This window comes from Arvicanthis niloticus, chromosome 16 (assembly GCF_011762505.2).
Source record: "Arvicanthis niloticus isolate mArvNil1 chromosome 16, mArvNil1.pat.X, whole genome shotgun sequence".
Taxonomy (NCBI): Eukaryota; Metazoa; Chordata; class Mammalia; order Rodentia; family Muridae; genus Arvicanthis; species Arvicanthis niloticus.
The window spans coordinates 51724101-51740226 of NC_047673.1; the positions used below are offsets into that span (position 1 = coordinate 51724101).

Consider the following 16126-nt stretch of genomic DNA (forward strand, 5'->3'; position numbering starts at 1 on the left):
ATATTTCTTGATCTCCTATATGGAGAAGAAAAAGGGACTTAAACTAGTATAATAATAAGAAACTTGGGTTTCTCTGGGTAGAGGAGGAGACAAGATATCGGTAGGTTTTCGTTTCCTATGGATTCTGCCCTCTTGTATGCTTACTCTCAACCAAATGACAGGATGGATGGGAGGTATTTGAAGTGGGGGGATGATAATGGCTAAGTCTTATCAGACTTTAGATTTAATTTGGCTAGTTGTGAAAAGAAACAGTGTGGTGTGTGTGTGTGTGTGTGTGTAGGTGAATTCAAATGTCTACATGTTGACTTTTTCTTATATCTTCTGTAGCCAAAAACCTGGGTAGATTATAGCATAAAAAGGTCTTTGGCATGAGACTGAATACATAATATTCTATTGAAACATAACAAAATCAAAACAAAAAAATGATTTTAAAAGTCCTAAAATATGACTAACACAATGCAGAAAAATTGTTAACAAATAACTTATAATGGAAAATGGCTAAGATCCACCTTATCCAATTCACATTGCTAGACATCAAGACATTTTTATGATGGTTTTCTTCTGGTGCTGGGGATTGAACCCAGGGCCTTGAATATGCTGGGCAGATGATATCTCACTGAGCTGCATGTACTTGGCTCTTCTGAGTGGTTTTTCTGGACTAAATTATGCACAGTATCAGTGCATAGATAGTACAGACAGTAAAGATAAAGGGCAGTCGTTTTTAATGTGACCCATAAAAATAGCAACTCACACATCTTAAGATACAAAACACTGTGAACACAACTGAAGCCCCTTGCTTCTTTGTCTTTGTGGTTACTGGCATCCTTAATGTAACATTTGATATTCTTGTGTACTAGCCTGTATTCTGACTACTTTAATAGGCTTAAGATGGTGTTGTTTTTGAAAGTCACTTTAAGGAAAACATTTATTCATGCAAGTTGTGTATATTCATGAGGCCAGGTTGGCCTCAATCCCCCTTTTGCTACAGATTTATAAACTTCCTGCTTCCACTGCTCGAGTGTTTGCTGGTTTGTTGGCGTGTTTGTTTATTTTCAGATGCTGAGCATCTAACCCTGGGCATTGTGGGTACAAACCAAGTACTTTGCTAACTAAGCCACTGGGTACTTCTTTTTAACTTGTTTACTCTTAATTGCTATTTTGTTTTTGAGTTTCAGATCAGATATATTCACCTCTAGTTTATTCATTATGGATATATCATGATTTAATTTATTCATTTACTTTTATAGCTTTTTCAGTTTTATTGAGAATACAAGGTCAACATTTTCTTCCAGGTATATCTACCTTGGAGTGGAATTTACTCCTAGTTATTCAACAGGTATTTATTGATCATCTGTTATATGTCAGATGCTGTTTTAGATCTCAGATACAACTAAATGAAAAAAAAATTAGAAAGTCCTTATGCTCAAGGACTTTTAATTCTATTGAAGGAAATGGACAGTAAAATTGAACCAGCAATCCCCAGTACGTCATAAAAGTTTATGGAGAAAACTGCCGGATTGTGGAATTGTGTGGTGTGGGCAGGGCCTCTGCCCGCTCCCTTTTAACATAGGGTAGATATAGAACGCCACACCCTAAAGATACTTTAAGGAAAAATATGAAGAAAGAACATTCCATGCAGAAGGAGCAGAAGGCACAGAGGCCCTCAATGAGGGAGGTGCAGGAAGGTCCCACGATGGCTGATGTGGGCTCTTCAATGGCAAGAAGCAGGGGATACATCAAATAGAAGAGACCTTATTAGGACCTGCCAGGGCAGTGTATTTTATTCCACTTTATTCCAGATAAGAAGTCACTGCATGCAGTGCTGTGATGACAGTTCACTGAAAAGAGCTATGCTAGGTGTCATGTGGACTCCAGTGAACAAATGTGGGCACAAGGGAGCCTATTAGAGGGCGGCTAGTATCTGAGCAAGAGGATGAAGCTCGGAGTGTAGCACTCTAGAAGTGATGGAATGAAGAATCAGATTTTGGAAATCTGAAAGAGAGAAGCACCTGGATTGTTGAATGGACCAGAAATGGGGTCGAGAACAAGCACAGTCAACGGTGACTGCAATAATTTTTTTTCTTGAACTTCTAGAAAGGAAGTCCCGACATTTTACATTAGATAGCCACAGAGATGTTATGTAAAGGTTACATGTGAGTACATCTTAAACTCACTGGTTACCCTAAAATTGTGTTCCAAATTGTGTATAACTATGTGTTATATTGTCGTAACACCAAATGTAATTGTTGATTATTTTTATTTGGATAATCTAGCATTCTCAATGTCGACTATTCTTGGAGTAAACTAGGGCTAAGCCATTTGTATGTTCACATTTATTATCTACTGGCTGTGGTGTGATTGCCATATTGTTCCAAACCACCAAAGGCCATACAGTTAGTCTTACTAAGATAAATATCTGTGGCATGTTTTATTTATTATGATTATCCTTGAGGGAACATAAATATCCACAGACAGTGCTGTATTGATTTCATATGGATACTCTTGTTGCTTTGGCTTTTCGTGACGATCAACGTCTTGTTCACATAAACTACATGGAGGCACTGAAGGTGCTGAGTTTTATTATAAAAAGAAAGAATGCAATTAATTTCAATTACATAAATTAAGCAAACCTTTAGAAGGATGACCTCATTCATCATCAGTTAGGAGGAACTGTACCTGGAAGAGTAAAGCATGTGCTGGATCCTTTTTATTTGAGTAGTTGAGTGTTTGAAAGTATTTTCCCTTTCGTAAGTGTATGCATTCACCTTCCAATTAACTGAATATGAAAGTGTGTAGATGACCGCTCATACCTGGAAGGCTTAGCTTTCTTTACAGCTATTATGTGGAGAATACGCGCACTCTTTTAACGTTTATGTTGACTCATGATTGTTAATGGGTTGGAGGAAAAGAGACACAATCATGAAGAACTGTGGATTTCTTTATGTAGAAAATATCACACTACCATCTCTTTGATAATAATTGGAATATGATTTCCTCCATACCTCGAGTTTTCTCACTTCTACTTTTGGAGGTTGCCAGTGAGCCAGACACAGCAGGTCAGTAATAAGGACAGAAGTGGGACATTCTTATGGACCAGATAGCACAATAAGAAATAAAAACACCTGACTTACATTTTATGCTCTAGGATTAACTAATCATATTTTATTACTTGGTGTATCATTGTACAGTTTCATATCTAAGGCTTCTTACATTTAAGTGGTTTAAAAGATAGAATTTCCATTAAAAAATACTTTGAAATGCAGAAAGTGGGCCAGGTCTGGTGGCATATGCTTTAATCCCAGCACTAAGGAAGCAGAGGCAGCTGAATCTATGTGAGTTTGTGGCCAGTCTGGCCCCATGTAGCTCTGCATAGTGAGTTCCAGGCCAGCCAGGGTTACACAGTGGGGATCTGTCTCAGAAGAAGAAAGAAGATGAAGAGGAGGAAGAGGAGGAAGAAGAGGAGGAAAAGGTGAAGGAGGAAGAAGAGGAAGAGGTAAAAGAGGAAGAAGAGGAAGAAAAGGAAGAAGACTCCCTTTGATGATACCAAAGTCACATTGCTTTGAGACTAAATTTTGCTATTTATTTTTATTAATTTTGCTATTTTATTGATCTAAAAGTCAAGATCATTCTGCCTCTGTCCTTCCAGTGCAAGGATTATAGGTATGCACCATAACCCACTTTCAGGAACTAGTTATCCACTCAAAAGTTGAGAGGGCAGAGGACCAAGAAAGGTGAATGGTGTCGGGTACCCTGTCCCTATGCTCTTCTGAAGACTGATAATGAATGGAGAAACAGATGATGTAACAATTCAACTAGTATGAGACTGGAGAAACAGCTTAGAGGTTAGGACTGCTTACGGCTCAATATATTTCACACCAGAGTTCACATCCCATCAGATGGCACACTAAGTCTTTAATGCTGTCTTTTGGCCTCTGGGGGACAACTGCACACACACACACACACACACACACACACACACACACATGCACATACAGTTACAGAGACACATACTCACACAAATAAATACAAGCACACATGCTCACAAATAAAAATCTTGAAAAATTTTGAACTAAAATTGTTAACAAGTAACTTATATACAATGTGAATATTACTTTTACATACCTTCTCTTTCTTTTAATTGTTGAGATTTTTCTGGATATGTAAGAATAAAGAAGGGAAAGAACACTGTGTTCATGTTTTATTTGTGACAGTTGCACCAGTGGGGACAGTGTTTGTGTTTATATGCCTTGAGATGACTGGCCTGGCTTCTCATTACTGTCCCTCTCACTCCTTTTAGCTGTGGCTACTTTATCTAATTTATTAGTTTGGTGATGCCTAGGGTTTTCTTCTGTTTTGATTTTTAAAGACAAGGACTCACCATATAGCCCTGGCTGGCCTGACACTCACTATGTAGGCCAGTCTGGCCTTGAACTCGATAGAGATCTAGCTGCTTCCCAGTGCTGGGATTAAAGGCCTGTGCTACCACGTCTGGCCTGGGGCTTTGGGGCAGTCTCTGTTTTGGCCTCATTTAAGGATCTCTAAGCTAGAAGTAAGTAGCCTAGCCATGCCTTGTAGGAAGCTGTTTCCTCATCCTGGCTCCATCACAAATGCAGTCACTAAACGTCGGCCTCGTTTGGTCAGAGCTGAGTGTGTATTCCTTGTACTCTTCTTGTGTCCTCCTGGAACCCTGGTCTTGCCTCTCTCTTGCTTACACTATTGAAAAGTGAAATTTCTCCCTGTGTTCTACTCCCTACCTCAGGATCCTGCTACCTGCTGCCATACCTGCCAACAGTGCATTCTTTCCTCTGGTCTGCCACCCAGCCACACCCTATCCCTTCCCAAGATAGCTGCCAACCACCCAATACTATGTGTCTCTGTGTTTATCAAGCCGTATTTTTTGGGCTTTTGCCCATTGATTGCTTCAGATTCCCTGACACTCCCTTCCTCTCTATAAGACAATCAACTACTTCTAGATCCTTAGAAGGTATCCTGTCAATGAACTAGGCCTTGCTAATATGTAGTTCGGTGTCCCTGAACTGATGTAGGCTGAGCCAGCTTCTCATGCCCCAGTGTGAGCACTTTTTTATTAAAGGTTTTCTTCTTTACACAAAATTGTCTTCACAGAAGGCTTTCCACTAAGACCATCACATGCATCACATGGTTAATAAAGTTTAATGATCATGAAGTTTGGTGTACTTCCAAATGCATGATCAAGATGACCAAGATCTCTCAAACAGGAATGAAAACAAACCCCCAACCTCGTTGTGCATTTATATTTGTCTTCTCAAAGCAAAATAAAACAAAAACGAATCCTAAAGGATATACAACGGCCAGTTAACAAAACAATGGGCAACAGAGCACTTTTACCAAAGATTTAATGACTGTTTACCACGTCTAATGAACATTGGTCATTGATCTGAGTGTACCGAAAATAATTACTAATACTATGACACTAACTAAATGTCTAAACCTACTGTTCCCACCTGGCCCCAAGAAGCCCAGGCATGATTTTGATGTTCCTCTGTGTTACCAAATGACTAAGAAGGGACCATGGCCTGCTCATTTTGATTGGGTCCTTTGGTGCTAAATGGAGTGCTTTTGGTCAGTTTTGACAGGGTATGCATTTGCCACTGAATTACACTTGGAAGAGGCAATTTTGCACACAAATGTAAGTCGAACCACAAAGTTTCAAAAATCACACTGTTTTGCATAGGGATATATTTCACACCGATTATTTGCTCCTAAAATCCGTAAGCTTTAAAAAACAAAATAGAATCTGCAAGAAACCATTACATTCTTATGGACAACACATAAATGCAGAATCCAGAACAGTGCGACTGAGTAAACACGGTAACAAAGTCTTTACTGCCCCCTGCTGTCGGTTTCTTAAAAATAGCAAACATTACAGTAAGAATTGACAGTGTAAACTCGCGAGTGCATAATCCCAGTACTTTATTCTGAGCAATGATTGTAAAGTAAGAAATCCATGCCAGCAACGTGTGTATGAGCTCAAGTGGAAAGGCAAAACGTATAATGTCTGTTTCGACTTGTGTAGCTGACCTTGTCCACTTGGTTCTTTTTCTAAATTAAATTATTTGAATTTGCTTTTAAACATTTACATAGTTGGGATAAAACATTCAAACAACTCGGTGGATGCCCATCTTTATACTGTAAGCCTGACTTGCCATTATGAAATTAGACATGCTAAAGAGCCTGGGTAACATAGCTACAAGGCCACAGAAAGGCATTATTATTTTACATATGATTTAATTCAGACACCATAAAATAGAATGTCATTTCTTATTACACTTTTCATCTCGTGGTTGAAGACATCAAGTCCCCAAAGTGTCTTGTTTTAACAGACGAGTCCAAGATCCTGGATTGTAAGCCCTGCAATATGGATGTAAGGTCCCTCTCCTAAACTTTTATTGCACAGGAGAAGGTATGCACCTGTAACTTAAAAAGAAGAATTTAAAAGAATCATAATGGGCATGGTGGGAGGCTTTTTGGGCTCTCTGTGTGCACTCAATTCAATGTTTTCTTTGGCTGTGCCTGCGACTAAGCATAGAAAACCAACCTGCTGTGCTATATGGACTGGGTTTATTGTTCTTTAACATAGAAATTCTGCCGACTCTGGTTGCTACACGTTGGAGACGTGTGTGTGTGTGTGTGTGTGTGTGTGTGTGCAGTTAATAAGGCAATCTGGTCCATTCCTTAGCCTGGATGCCTATTTTAAGAAATATCTATGCTTGATCTCTGTACACTGTTATCTGTGTACCTCGGGATAACTAGCTTTGGGATAATTTTTTTTTTTTTTTTTTTTTTTACCTTCTTCAGTGATTCATGGCCAAAACCACACACTTTTCTCTATACTTTGGATAAACCATTTACACATTTTACTCTCCCTAGGCTCTGTTAAATCTACACTCCTATATAACAGCCTGCTGCTATTTCTCATTGCATTTCAAGTGACAGCAAAACCTGCCCCACCTGGGACATCTAGTGGTGGTGGCTATTTGGCCTGCTTTTTGTCTGGCAGGTTTTTGAGAAAATTCTACTGCAGAGACCAGAGGGTTAACAATCTAAGAAATTTCTCGTCTCCCTTGAAGTAACACCAGAAGTCAATAAAATCACTTAACATTCACAGTAAGAGTCCCTACCTGACTCTGGGCGGTGGGTTTCCAGTGACTCTACACTCCAAATAAACTCTGCTTCCTTCAGCAACTTCTTGGCTCCTCAGCTTCTGGATGAACCGAGGTGCAGATGGCAAGTGGCGGGCTTTCTGGGACTGTGGGTGCGGGATGTGGGTGTGCGGCAAGGTCTTTTCTGGGGCCTGGTGGGCCTGGTGGGCCTGGTGGGCCTGGTGGGCCTGGTGGGCCTGGTGGCAAAGGCTGCCCTGGGGTTGTTTGACCTCTGGGTCCATCTCCAGTTGGTCTAGCTGTTCAGCAGTGGGGCTCTGGCTGGCTGAGGCACTCATCAAGGTTGATGGCTGATTTTTGGGAGATAGATATCCACTATCTGGTGATGAGGATTCACCATTTGGGCTTCTGTTCCTTGGCTTGGCTGCTTCTCTAAATATGGATGTCAGTTCCTCGATGAAACTAGCCGCTTTGTCGCATAGTTGGCTCTGGGGGCCACCCTTGCTTTGCTGGGCAGCTTTGGGCTTTGCACTTGGATTGGGAATTTTTGCACCTCGTTTTTCAGCCTTGCGGAGGCTCCGGATGTAGCTGGGGCTGGCCAGCAGGGGTGATACCCCGGGTTTTCTTTTTGAAGCTGGGGAAGTGATCCTTTCAGCTTGTTCTGGTACAGGCTGGACAGGTGCTCGCCTGTTATCCCGATGTCGTTCTGAGGAAGTCTGCTCTCCTGATTTCGTCTCCTCATGGGAAGGAGTTTCACAGAGGCTTATGGGAGACTTGCTGAAAATCTGCGAGATCTCCTTTTCAGAGTCAAAATCTTCAGTTTCAGAGTTGTCTATAGCTCTGCGAGCCAGGTCAAGGCTTTTATTTATTTCTTCCTGGCTGAGGAAGGCAGAGAGGCCTGGGAAGAAGTCAGCACTTTTGCCCTCTTCCTGCACGTCTGATAAGGAATCATAGAAAGAGTCATGGGAGGAAGTCTCTGACATATTTGAGCAGTCTCCACACACTCGTTGCTTGTAGCAGGAAGGCTGGAGGCACAGGAAACCTGTGTTCTTGCTTTCTGAAAGACAACATAGAATCTTCATCAATGCTAATAACCCCTCTCCTGATTTTTTCACATATCTCTAGTAACAACAAATTGGAAGAAACATTAAGATGAACCAAGATAGCAATCTTCTTTAGTCTATAAACTGGAAGAAAGACCAGATATTTGTGTTCTTACAACTTACAATTCATTAATTATTTAGGTTTTCGAGGTAGCATCTCGCTATGTAGCTCAGCCTGGCCTTGAACACACAATCTTCTTATCTCTGTTTCTAGGTCTGAGACCTATTGGCTGGGTTACAGTGCCTGCCATGGCTTGTAATTGCAAATTGACATGCACTCTCTAAGTGAGCAACTACTACCAAATGATACAAGGAGAGGATGTCTTCAGCGGGTCCCCAGTGGACACATAGGGGGCTGTTTTGTGTGCCTTTCTTCATCACGAACCTCATCAGTGGTCTCAACACAGCAATACTTTCAGAGAAGTGCTTGAGAATTTTTGTAACGCTGACTGTCCTAGTTTGGTTTCTGTTACTGAGATCAATACTATGAGCAGAAGCAACTTCGGGAGGAAAAGATTTATTTGGTTTATAGGTTACCATCCATCATGGAAGGAAGCCAAGGCAGGGCCTCCTGCAAGAACCTGGAGGCAGGAACTAAAGCAGAGACTGGGAAGGAATGCTGCTTGCTGACTTGCTCAGCTCACTTTTTCATACAACTCAGGAGCACCTGCCCAGTGGTACTACTGCCTACAGTGGGCTAAGCCTGTTCACATTAATCATCAAACAAGAACATGACCCCGGACATGATCCCGAACAATCTGATGGAGTCAATTTCTCAAGTGAGTTGCTCTTCACAGATGACTCTGGTTTGTGTCATGATGACAAAGGGCAGTCAGCTCACTGATTTTGTTCACACGATCCTAATCCACCAAGAGCAAAAGAACAATTTCAGATTTCCCTCATTTAATAAAAAGATCAGGTATTTGTGTGTTTATAAGCTAGGATGTATTTATTTATTTATGTCTCAATAAACTGTCTCAACCTTTATGTGCAGCCACATCATGCATATTCATTCATTCAACATAATTCTAACAGATAGTAGTAATCACTTATTAACTTTCAGGTGCGGAGAGTGCATGTGTGCTCCATACTATTTCCAAACTTTTCTCTCGAGAGACAGGGTGTATAACTGTATTGTATTTTTAACTCTGTGGCTGATGCACTCCTCTTATAGTTATTGACTGGCATGTTAGCATGAAGCCAGCCATAGATGAGATATAAATTAGCATGACTATGTCCAAAAACTTTATTTGTAGACACTGATCCTTAGATGTTAATTTTTTTAAAAGTTATAAACGTTCTTGTTTAATTTTTATTTGGAGACGCATCTAACTGTGTAGTTTTGGCCTTGGACTTTCAGTTCTCCCACCTCGGTGTATGAAGGAAGTTGAGATTAGAGATATGTGCAATGTGCACACATGTGCACACACTTGTTTATGAGCACATGCAGGTAACCTCATAGGCAGACTAGAGTGTTGGGGTACACTGTGTGAAGGTATGTCTCTGTATATTCAGTTGTTCATTCTTTACTGGCAGAGAGCTAAATGCTTTCAGGATCTTGGCATTACTATTCCTCACCAGCCTAGAGGCAATCTACAATTGTATCTGATTGGCTATAATAAAGATTTGACAGCTAATAGCTGGGCAGAGAGTAGAGGGCAAAAATTTCTGAAAGAGGGATGCTGGGAGAAGAAATGGGACTCAGAGATTCACCAGAAGGCAAGGAGCAAACTGAGGAACCAGAGTGGAGCAGAGAGGTAGAGCTAGGTACATGATGGGGTGTAGTATCAGGATCAGTCTGATTAAGTTAGACAGCTGTCTGGGAGACTGCCCTAACTAAAAGGCCTAAGCTTTAAAATACTAAAAAGCCTCTGTGTCATTATTTATACTGCTGCCAGGTCCAAGAAAGTCCCACTATAATAGGGTGTCTATCGTATTTTCTAGAGCTAGAGTTGTATAGGGGGTTGTGAACCACCCTATATTGGTGCTCAACTAGTCTCCTAAAAGAACAGTAAAGATTCTTAACCACTGAGTCATCTGTTAAGGCCCTAAAGAGTTTTTATTTTTCAGTGAAAAAAAATAATCCATAGTCCTGTACATAAAATGTCAATAGAATGGATTAACTCCAGAGGATAATGTTTGCTGACTGGCTCTTGACCCAGAATCTTGACACAGTCATTCCATTCAAGAGTTAAAAAGTCACATGCGGTAATACAATGGGGAAGCTGGAGTCATTAAACAAAGGAGATGAAGGGGATATAACAATTTGATAGAGCTTCAAAAGATTGCGGAAAGTGCATAGGAACCATAGGAACGACGTGGGGAGGAGGGGGTGTAGTTTTAAAGGACGTATAAGACAGCTATGTGTTCTGCAGAGGATATTTATCTGCGATCATCATTGGAATCAAATAAAGGGTGCTCCAGTATGTTAGGCATCAGTTTAAACTCCCCCTTTGCTCACTGAAGCAATGAGTCTCCTGCCACTCTAATTGTTCGTTTTCTAAATATTGCTTATAGCTTCATAGGAGGAAAGGTTAGAAAGTCCCCAAGGTAATCTTTCCTTCAAGATTGAGTTGAGAAGTCATCAAAGGAAGACTTTGGACATGCTGAGTTTCAGCTTTGTAAGGTTTGTCAATAGTCCTGGTGGGATATTCCCCCAGAAAGTGTGACAATTGGGCCAAGTGAATATTGGGCCAATATTCTTGAAGCAGTTTTCCATCTAAGGAAATCTGATGGATTGATCAGAACATCCTGTGTTGTAGTAATTATTTTTAAAAAGTGGAAGCTGGTCAATCTGACTGTCTAAGCTGCAGAGGCTCTGCCTAGCTCAACCACATGGCCAGAGGCCATGTGTACGCCTCAGCTAGAAACGGAGAGCTAGTGACACCAGCCTTGCCACCCACAAGATGCCAGCATGGGAGATGGCTCTGCCAATCTTCCACGCTGTCTCTACAAGGCTGGGCAGTGCCCAGATCATCCAGCAACCACACGGGCTCTGAACAGATGAGACTCTAATGCTTAGATTATCCAAAGGCTTATATATTTAGCAATGATCAATAATAAGATACCCTTACAAACAGAGGTGTAACTCAATACCCAACCTAGATATACCAACTACCTTTGCCTGCTACAGACAAGTGAACATCAGCCTCCATATCTCTCTCTCTCTGTCTCATCTCTGTCTCTCTCCTAGCTCCTCCTCTTCCTTCTCCTTTTCCTCCCTTACTCCTCCCACCTTAGCTCCTCCTACAATCCTGATATTTGATCTTAATTGTCAGCTTGATAGGATTTGGAATCACCTAGGAGACATACCTCTGAACATGTCTTTAAGGTGTTTACTGAGCAGGTAAACTGAATAAAGGAGACCTAACAGTGGGCAGCCCCTTTCAATTGATGGCCCAGATATAAAGGGAGCCTGTGTAAAAGGAATACGGATGCCTGCCCTCACACCTTCCTCAGCTACAGCATCTATTTTTTCTGCTATGGTCCTCCACTGACCACAAACTCTATTTTCTTTGAACTTCCAATGAAGATTTAATATCAGCTCCTCTCCAGGGAATTCCCAGGTCTTCAGCACTGGTTTTAGGCATTGGAACTGCTTAGGTATTTAACCCTGTGAACTGGGCAAATCCTAATGCCCCACTGTCCTGTTCTTCTCATTGTACTTACCTTTACCAAGTCTAGTTCAGTGGTTTTCAATCAGTGGGTCATGACCCCTTTGGGGGTTGAACAACCCTCTCACAGGGGTCGTTTATCAGATATCCTGCTATAAGATATTATTTTCCAGTTTGTAACACTAGCAAAATTACAGTTACGAAGTAGCAATGAAATAATTTTATGGTTGGGGGTCACAGAAACATGAAGAACTGTATTAAAGGGTCACAACATTAGGAAGGTTGAGAACCACTGCTCTTCTTCCTCTCTCTTGACTGTTCTGTGGCATGGAGCCATCCTAATTATTCTCTTATGAAGAAAGTTTGTACTCAGTTCACTTTTAATATGTAAATATATTTGGTTTATGAGCAACAGGCAGTTAAACTGTAATTTTGAGATGACAGAATCATGGTAAAAATAAACAAGTATAAAACAAATATGAATATAAAATTTTATTTAGCTAATTAATCATGAAACCATTAAGAGTTTACAACCATTTCAAAGAAGGCACTGAAGACTACACACATATGCAAGTGATTATGAGTGCTTAAATGTTTTGGTAGACTTACAACTGGTTAAGATCTATACAACAATAAAATATAATGTTGGGAGTCATACAGAATGCAAGTCAGTACTATTTTCACTAGAAAAAAATAATTCATATATCTGTGAAACACTCAGCCCGGCATGGTTGCATGTGCCTACAATCTAGCATTCAGGAGTTAGGAGGCAGCCTATTCTAAAAAGAAAGTTCCAGGCCAGCCAGAGATCCACAGTGAGTCTTTCCTACAGAGGAGAACCAGGATTCAGGTCCAGGCAGTGAATCCAGAGCTCCATCTTCACTATGTACTTAAGCACTGTTAAATTGTAGTTTTACAAGCAAGATTCCTAAACCATGTATCATATTAATAAAACAGGATCAGAAACAAGATCCATACATCACTAACTCCATTATAATTTAGTATAAGATGAACGTACCATTATATATTTTAGTGCTTCAGGAAAAGCATTATGTAAGGAAGCTTAAGCTAAGTGAATGATGGGAAACAGCCGATTCTGACTGTTAAGTCGGGAGTGTTTGCTGCAGGCACAAATTGTCTCACCTGTTTACTAACTCACATGTTGGTTTTCAACACGCGCCACCTGATGGGATCCAGTTGTCAGGATTAGGTGCCATTTAAAAATTGCTTGCACAGTGAAAAGCGAATTAATAGCATGATTGTGTACCTGCTCCAGATTTAATTTTCAGCTCAGTTATTGCTGCTGGAACATGCACGCAGGCTAGGAAAACTGCTCACTCAAGGCGGGATGAACAAGAGAGGTTTCCAGGTGGCCCAAGGTCACTGGAAAATGGTGCTCCATAGATTTTTTTTTTTGTCAGTCAACACCCCAAAATGAAAAGACCGTCTTCAAAAGGAATGATACACAGCTGCAAACATCTCCATTATCTCCCTGAGACTTTCTGTTGGATGTGAGAGACGTAGACTATGAAGCAAAATTAAAAGTTCAACTGATCTTGCTTTTGGTCAGTAAAAAGGGAACGAGAGAAATGCCAGTGTAAAGTGAGGTTCTGATTCTAATGTCCTGTTCCCCAATTGGTTCTTGATTTATCAGTAAAGAAGGCCAGGGGCCAATTGTTGGGTGGAAGGTATAGGCAGGACTTCCAGGTCCCAGAAGGAAAAGGCAGACACAGGGACATAGAGAGGGTCTTTCCTGCCATGCTTTGGAAGAAAAAGAACGAAACAACCATGATCTCCAGGGTAGCTAGGGCCTGCAGCCTCCGCTATAGATGGGTAGCCAAGGATGTTTGGCAGGGGCTACGTATGACTAACCACTGAAGTTCAGGGCAGGTGCAGGTGGAGAGACACAGATAATAAATTGGAAAGGGCACGCTTTTCCAGGTAGGAGATAGTAACTCCCAGCAATTGTACTAAAAAGGCAAATTATAAAGCAATTCTCTCTCTCTCTCTCTCTCTCTCTCTCTCTCTCTCTCTCTCTCTCTCTCTCTCTCTCTCTCTCTCTCTCTCTCATATTTTATCTGAGGATTCAAGGGTCTCCGGTGAGACTGGTAGCATGGCCCACTTCCCACAGCAAAGGCCGGTAGAGCAAGAGGGAAGCCGGGAGGGGCCAGAGCACAGTCGACCCCTGGCAAAGGCTGTAGCTTTTAAAACTTACACGCAACATGCCAGAAATGAAGTGTTTCTCTTTTAGAAGGCAGCACAGGCATCTTGAGGAATCGAGGGGTCTTCTGTAGCTTTTGATCTCTGAGTGCTTCCGGCCAGTACTTTGGGTGCCTTGAAAACCCCTCGTTTTTCTTTTCGTCTCTCCTCAGTTTCGTTTAGTTTAACTATCATCTCTCCTGAAACTGCCCTAAGCCATAATTCTCTGATTTCTGGGAATATGTGCAGCTCTAGGTTCTTCCCCACAGGGGAAATGTCTGCTCCACGGCCCTGTCCATGTCAATGTCAGGATCCCCTCTTCCACTTCCTTTCATCGAATGGTAGAACATGCAGTCAATGACAGTTGTGTGCCAGGGAAGCTTCAAGGAAGACAAAGTATATCAGGCAATTTTTCTTTAGTGATTTTTTAATAGTCCAATATTAGGGATTGATCAAACATAAAAAAATACTGTACAGAGGAACATGACAATTGTCTGCTATTAGTATTGGTTAAGCAATTTGCAGTAGGGATCAAAGATTTAACTGAGACCCCTTTTACAAAGTCTGTCTTTGTCAGTGCCTTCTCTTCTCCTGTTGTACTCCCTCACCCGTATGAAGAGCTTCACAGCCAACCTGGGTTGTCCACCTACAGACAATCTGCTCAACGAAAACTCTCTGGCACACCTTCTTAACACGGACTGCTCTCAGCCCAGGTTCTGCTCCCCCGTTCCTTAGACATGTTGTGTACTTTGACATTTTCATGACTTTGCATAAATTGTCTATTTTGCCATTTTGTCTTTTCCACTCCTGCTTTTCTAACCAGTTCACCTGGCTACTTCCTTTGGAGAATTTCTAGAATTCTCTGGTTAACACAATTTGATTCTGGGTCCTTTGGGTAGTATTTTATCATTGCATCTATCTTTTTAAACTATATATGCATTGTTTTCTTTCAGCACTGGGCATTGGACCTGCTACTCAAGCATTTATTAGTGAGTTACATCCCTAGCCCCCAGTTAAATGCATATAGTGGTTTTGGTGAAAGGAGACCCTTTCCCCTGCGAGCTGTATGCACCACGAAGGCAGGAAATGTGTGTGAATGGAGTCTTCACATGGCTATTGTTTACCACACTGGATCACAGCCTGTAACGAAAAAAATACTCAGAAGTCTCTAGTATGGCAAGCATGTTCTGCAGTTTCTTTTGGGGCTTGTCAGGAGATGGATTGACAGAAACAAAGGCGGGAACTGAAATCTGTTATTGTCTCCCCTGCTCTCAGAAACAGAGCCCCACTGTAGCATTTCAAATATATCTTCTTCACTGAAATGCTCTTCTGTCCTCAACTTTGAATTGTAAAAGTTCATTTTTTTTTTTCCTGCATCTGTTTATTGGAGCATGAAGTGTGTATGAGTGAGGGAGTCATTTCCTACTTCCGCCATGTGGGGGCTGGGGATTAAACTTATATCAGCAGCCTTGGGACACTGAGCAGGTCACTAGGCCTAAAAACTCATTTCAAGTGTCTTATATGGACATTAAATATATCCATTTAGCCAGGCAGTGTTGGCACACTTTTTTAGACTTCCTTGGGAGGCAGAGCCAGGTGTATCTCTGAACTGGAGGCCAGCCTGGTCTACAGAGTGAGTTCCAGGACAACCAGGGCTACTCAGAGAAACCCTGTTTGGGGAAAACTCTGTTAATTAAGGTAGAAGTCCACCATGACCTGATAGCCTCTGGGCTCAGCACAGTGTGAGACACTTTATTAGTAGGGCTTTTCCTTCTCTGACTTTGTCTGGGGAATTCTAAGCCTCAGATGCCTCTACCCGAGGAATGTCACACAGCCTCAATTAGATTACAGGACCAATTTCCTTTATCCTCATAAAACCTGTTCAGCTAGCACCTGAGATTCCTGAAATGCTTCCACCTGCTAATGAGGCATTTTGGTGCCCTAAGCCCTCAACCAATGACTGAAGCAAAGGCTCAGTAAATAAAATGTTTGCTGTGCAAGTGTGAGGAGAAGAGTTTAGCTTTCCAGGACCCAGGGAAAGTGAGGAAGGTGTGTTGGCTGGCACCGTGAA

General features: G+C 41.5%; 1 protein-coding gene across 2 annotated transcripts in view; it reads right to left on the reverse strand.

The window, feature by feature from the left end:
• Positions 1–16126, reverse strand: part of Palld (palladin, cytoskeletal associated protein) — a 386960-nt gene that overhangs the window by 360753 nt on the left and 10081 nt on the right. For both annotated transcript variants that reach the window (XM_076914188.1, XM_076914187.1), the window contains exon 2: positions 7161–8196. In XM_076914188.1, coding sequence (XP_076770303.1) covers positions 7161–8122 — 962 coding nt within the window. In that variant the 5' untranslated portion in view covers positions 8123–8196. The remainder of the gene's footprint in view (positions 1–7160; positions 8197–16126) is intronic.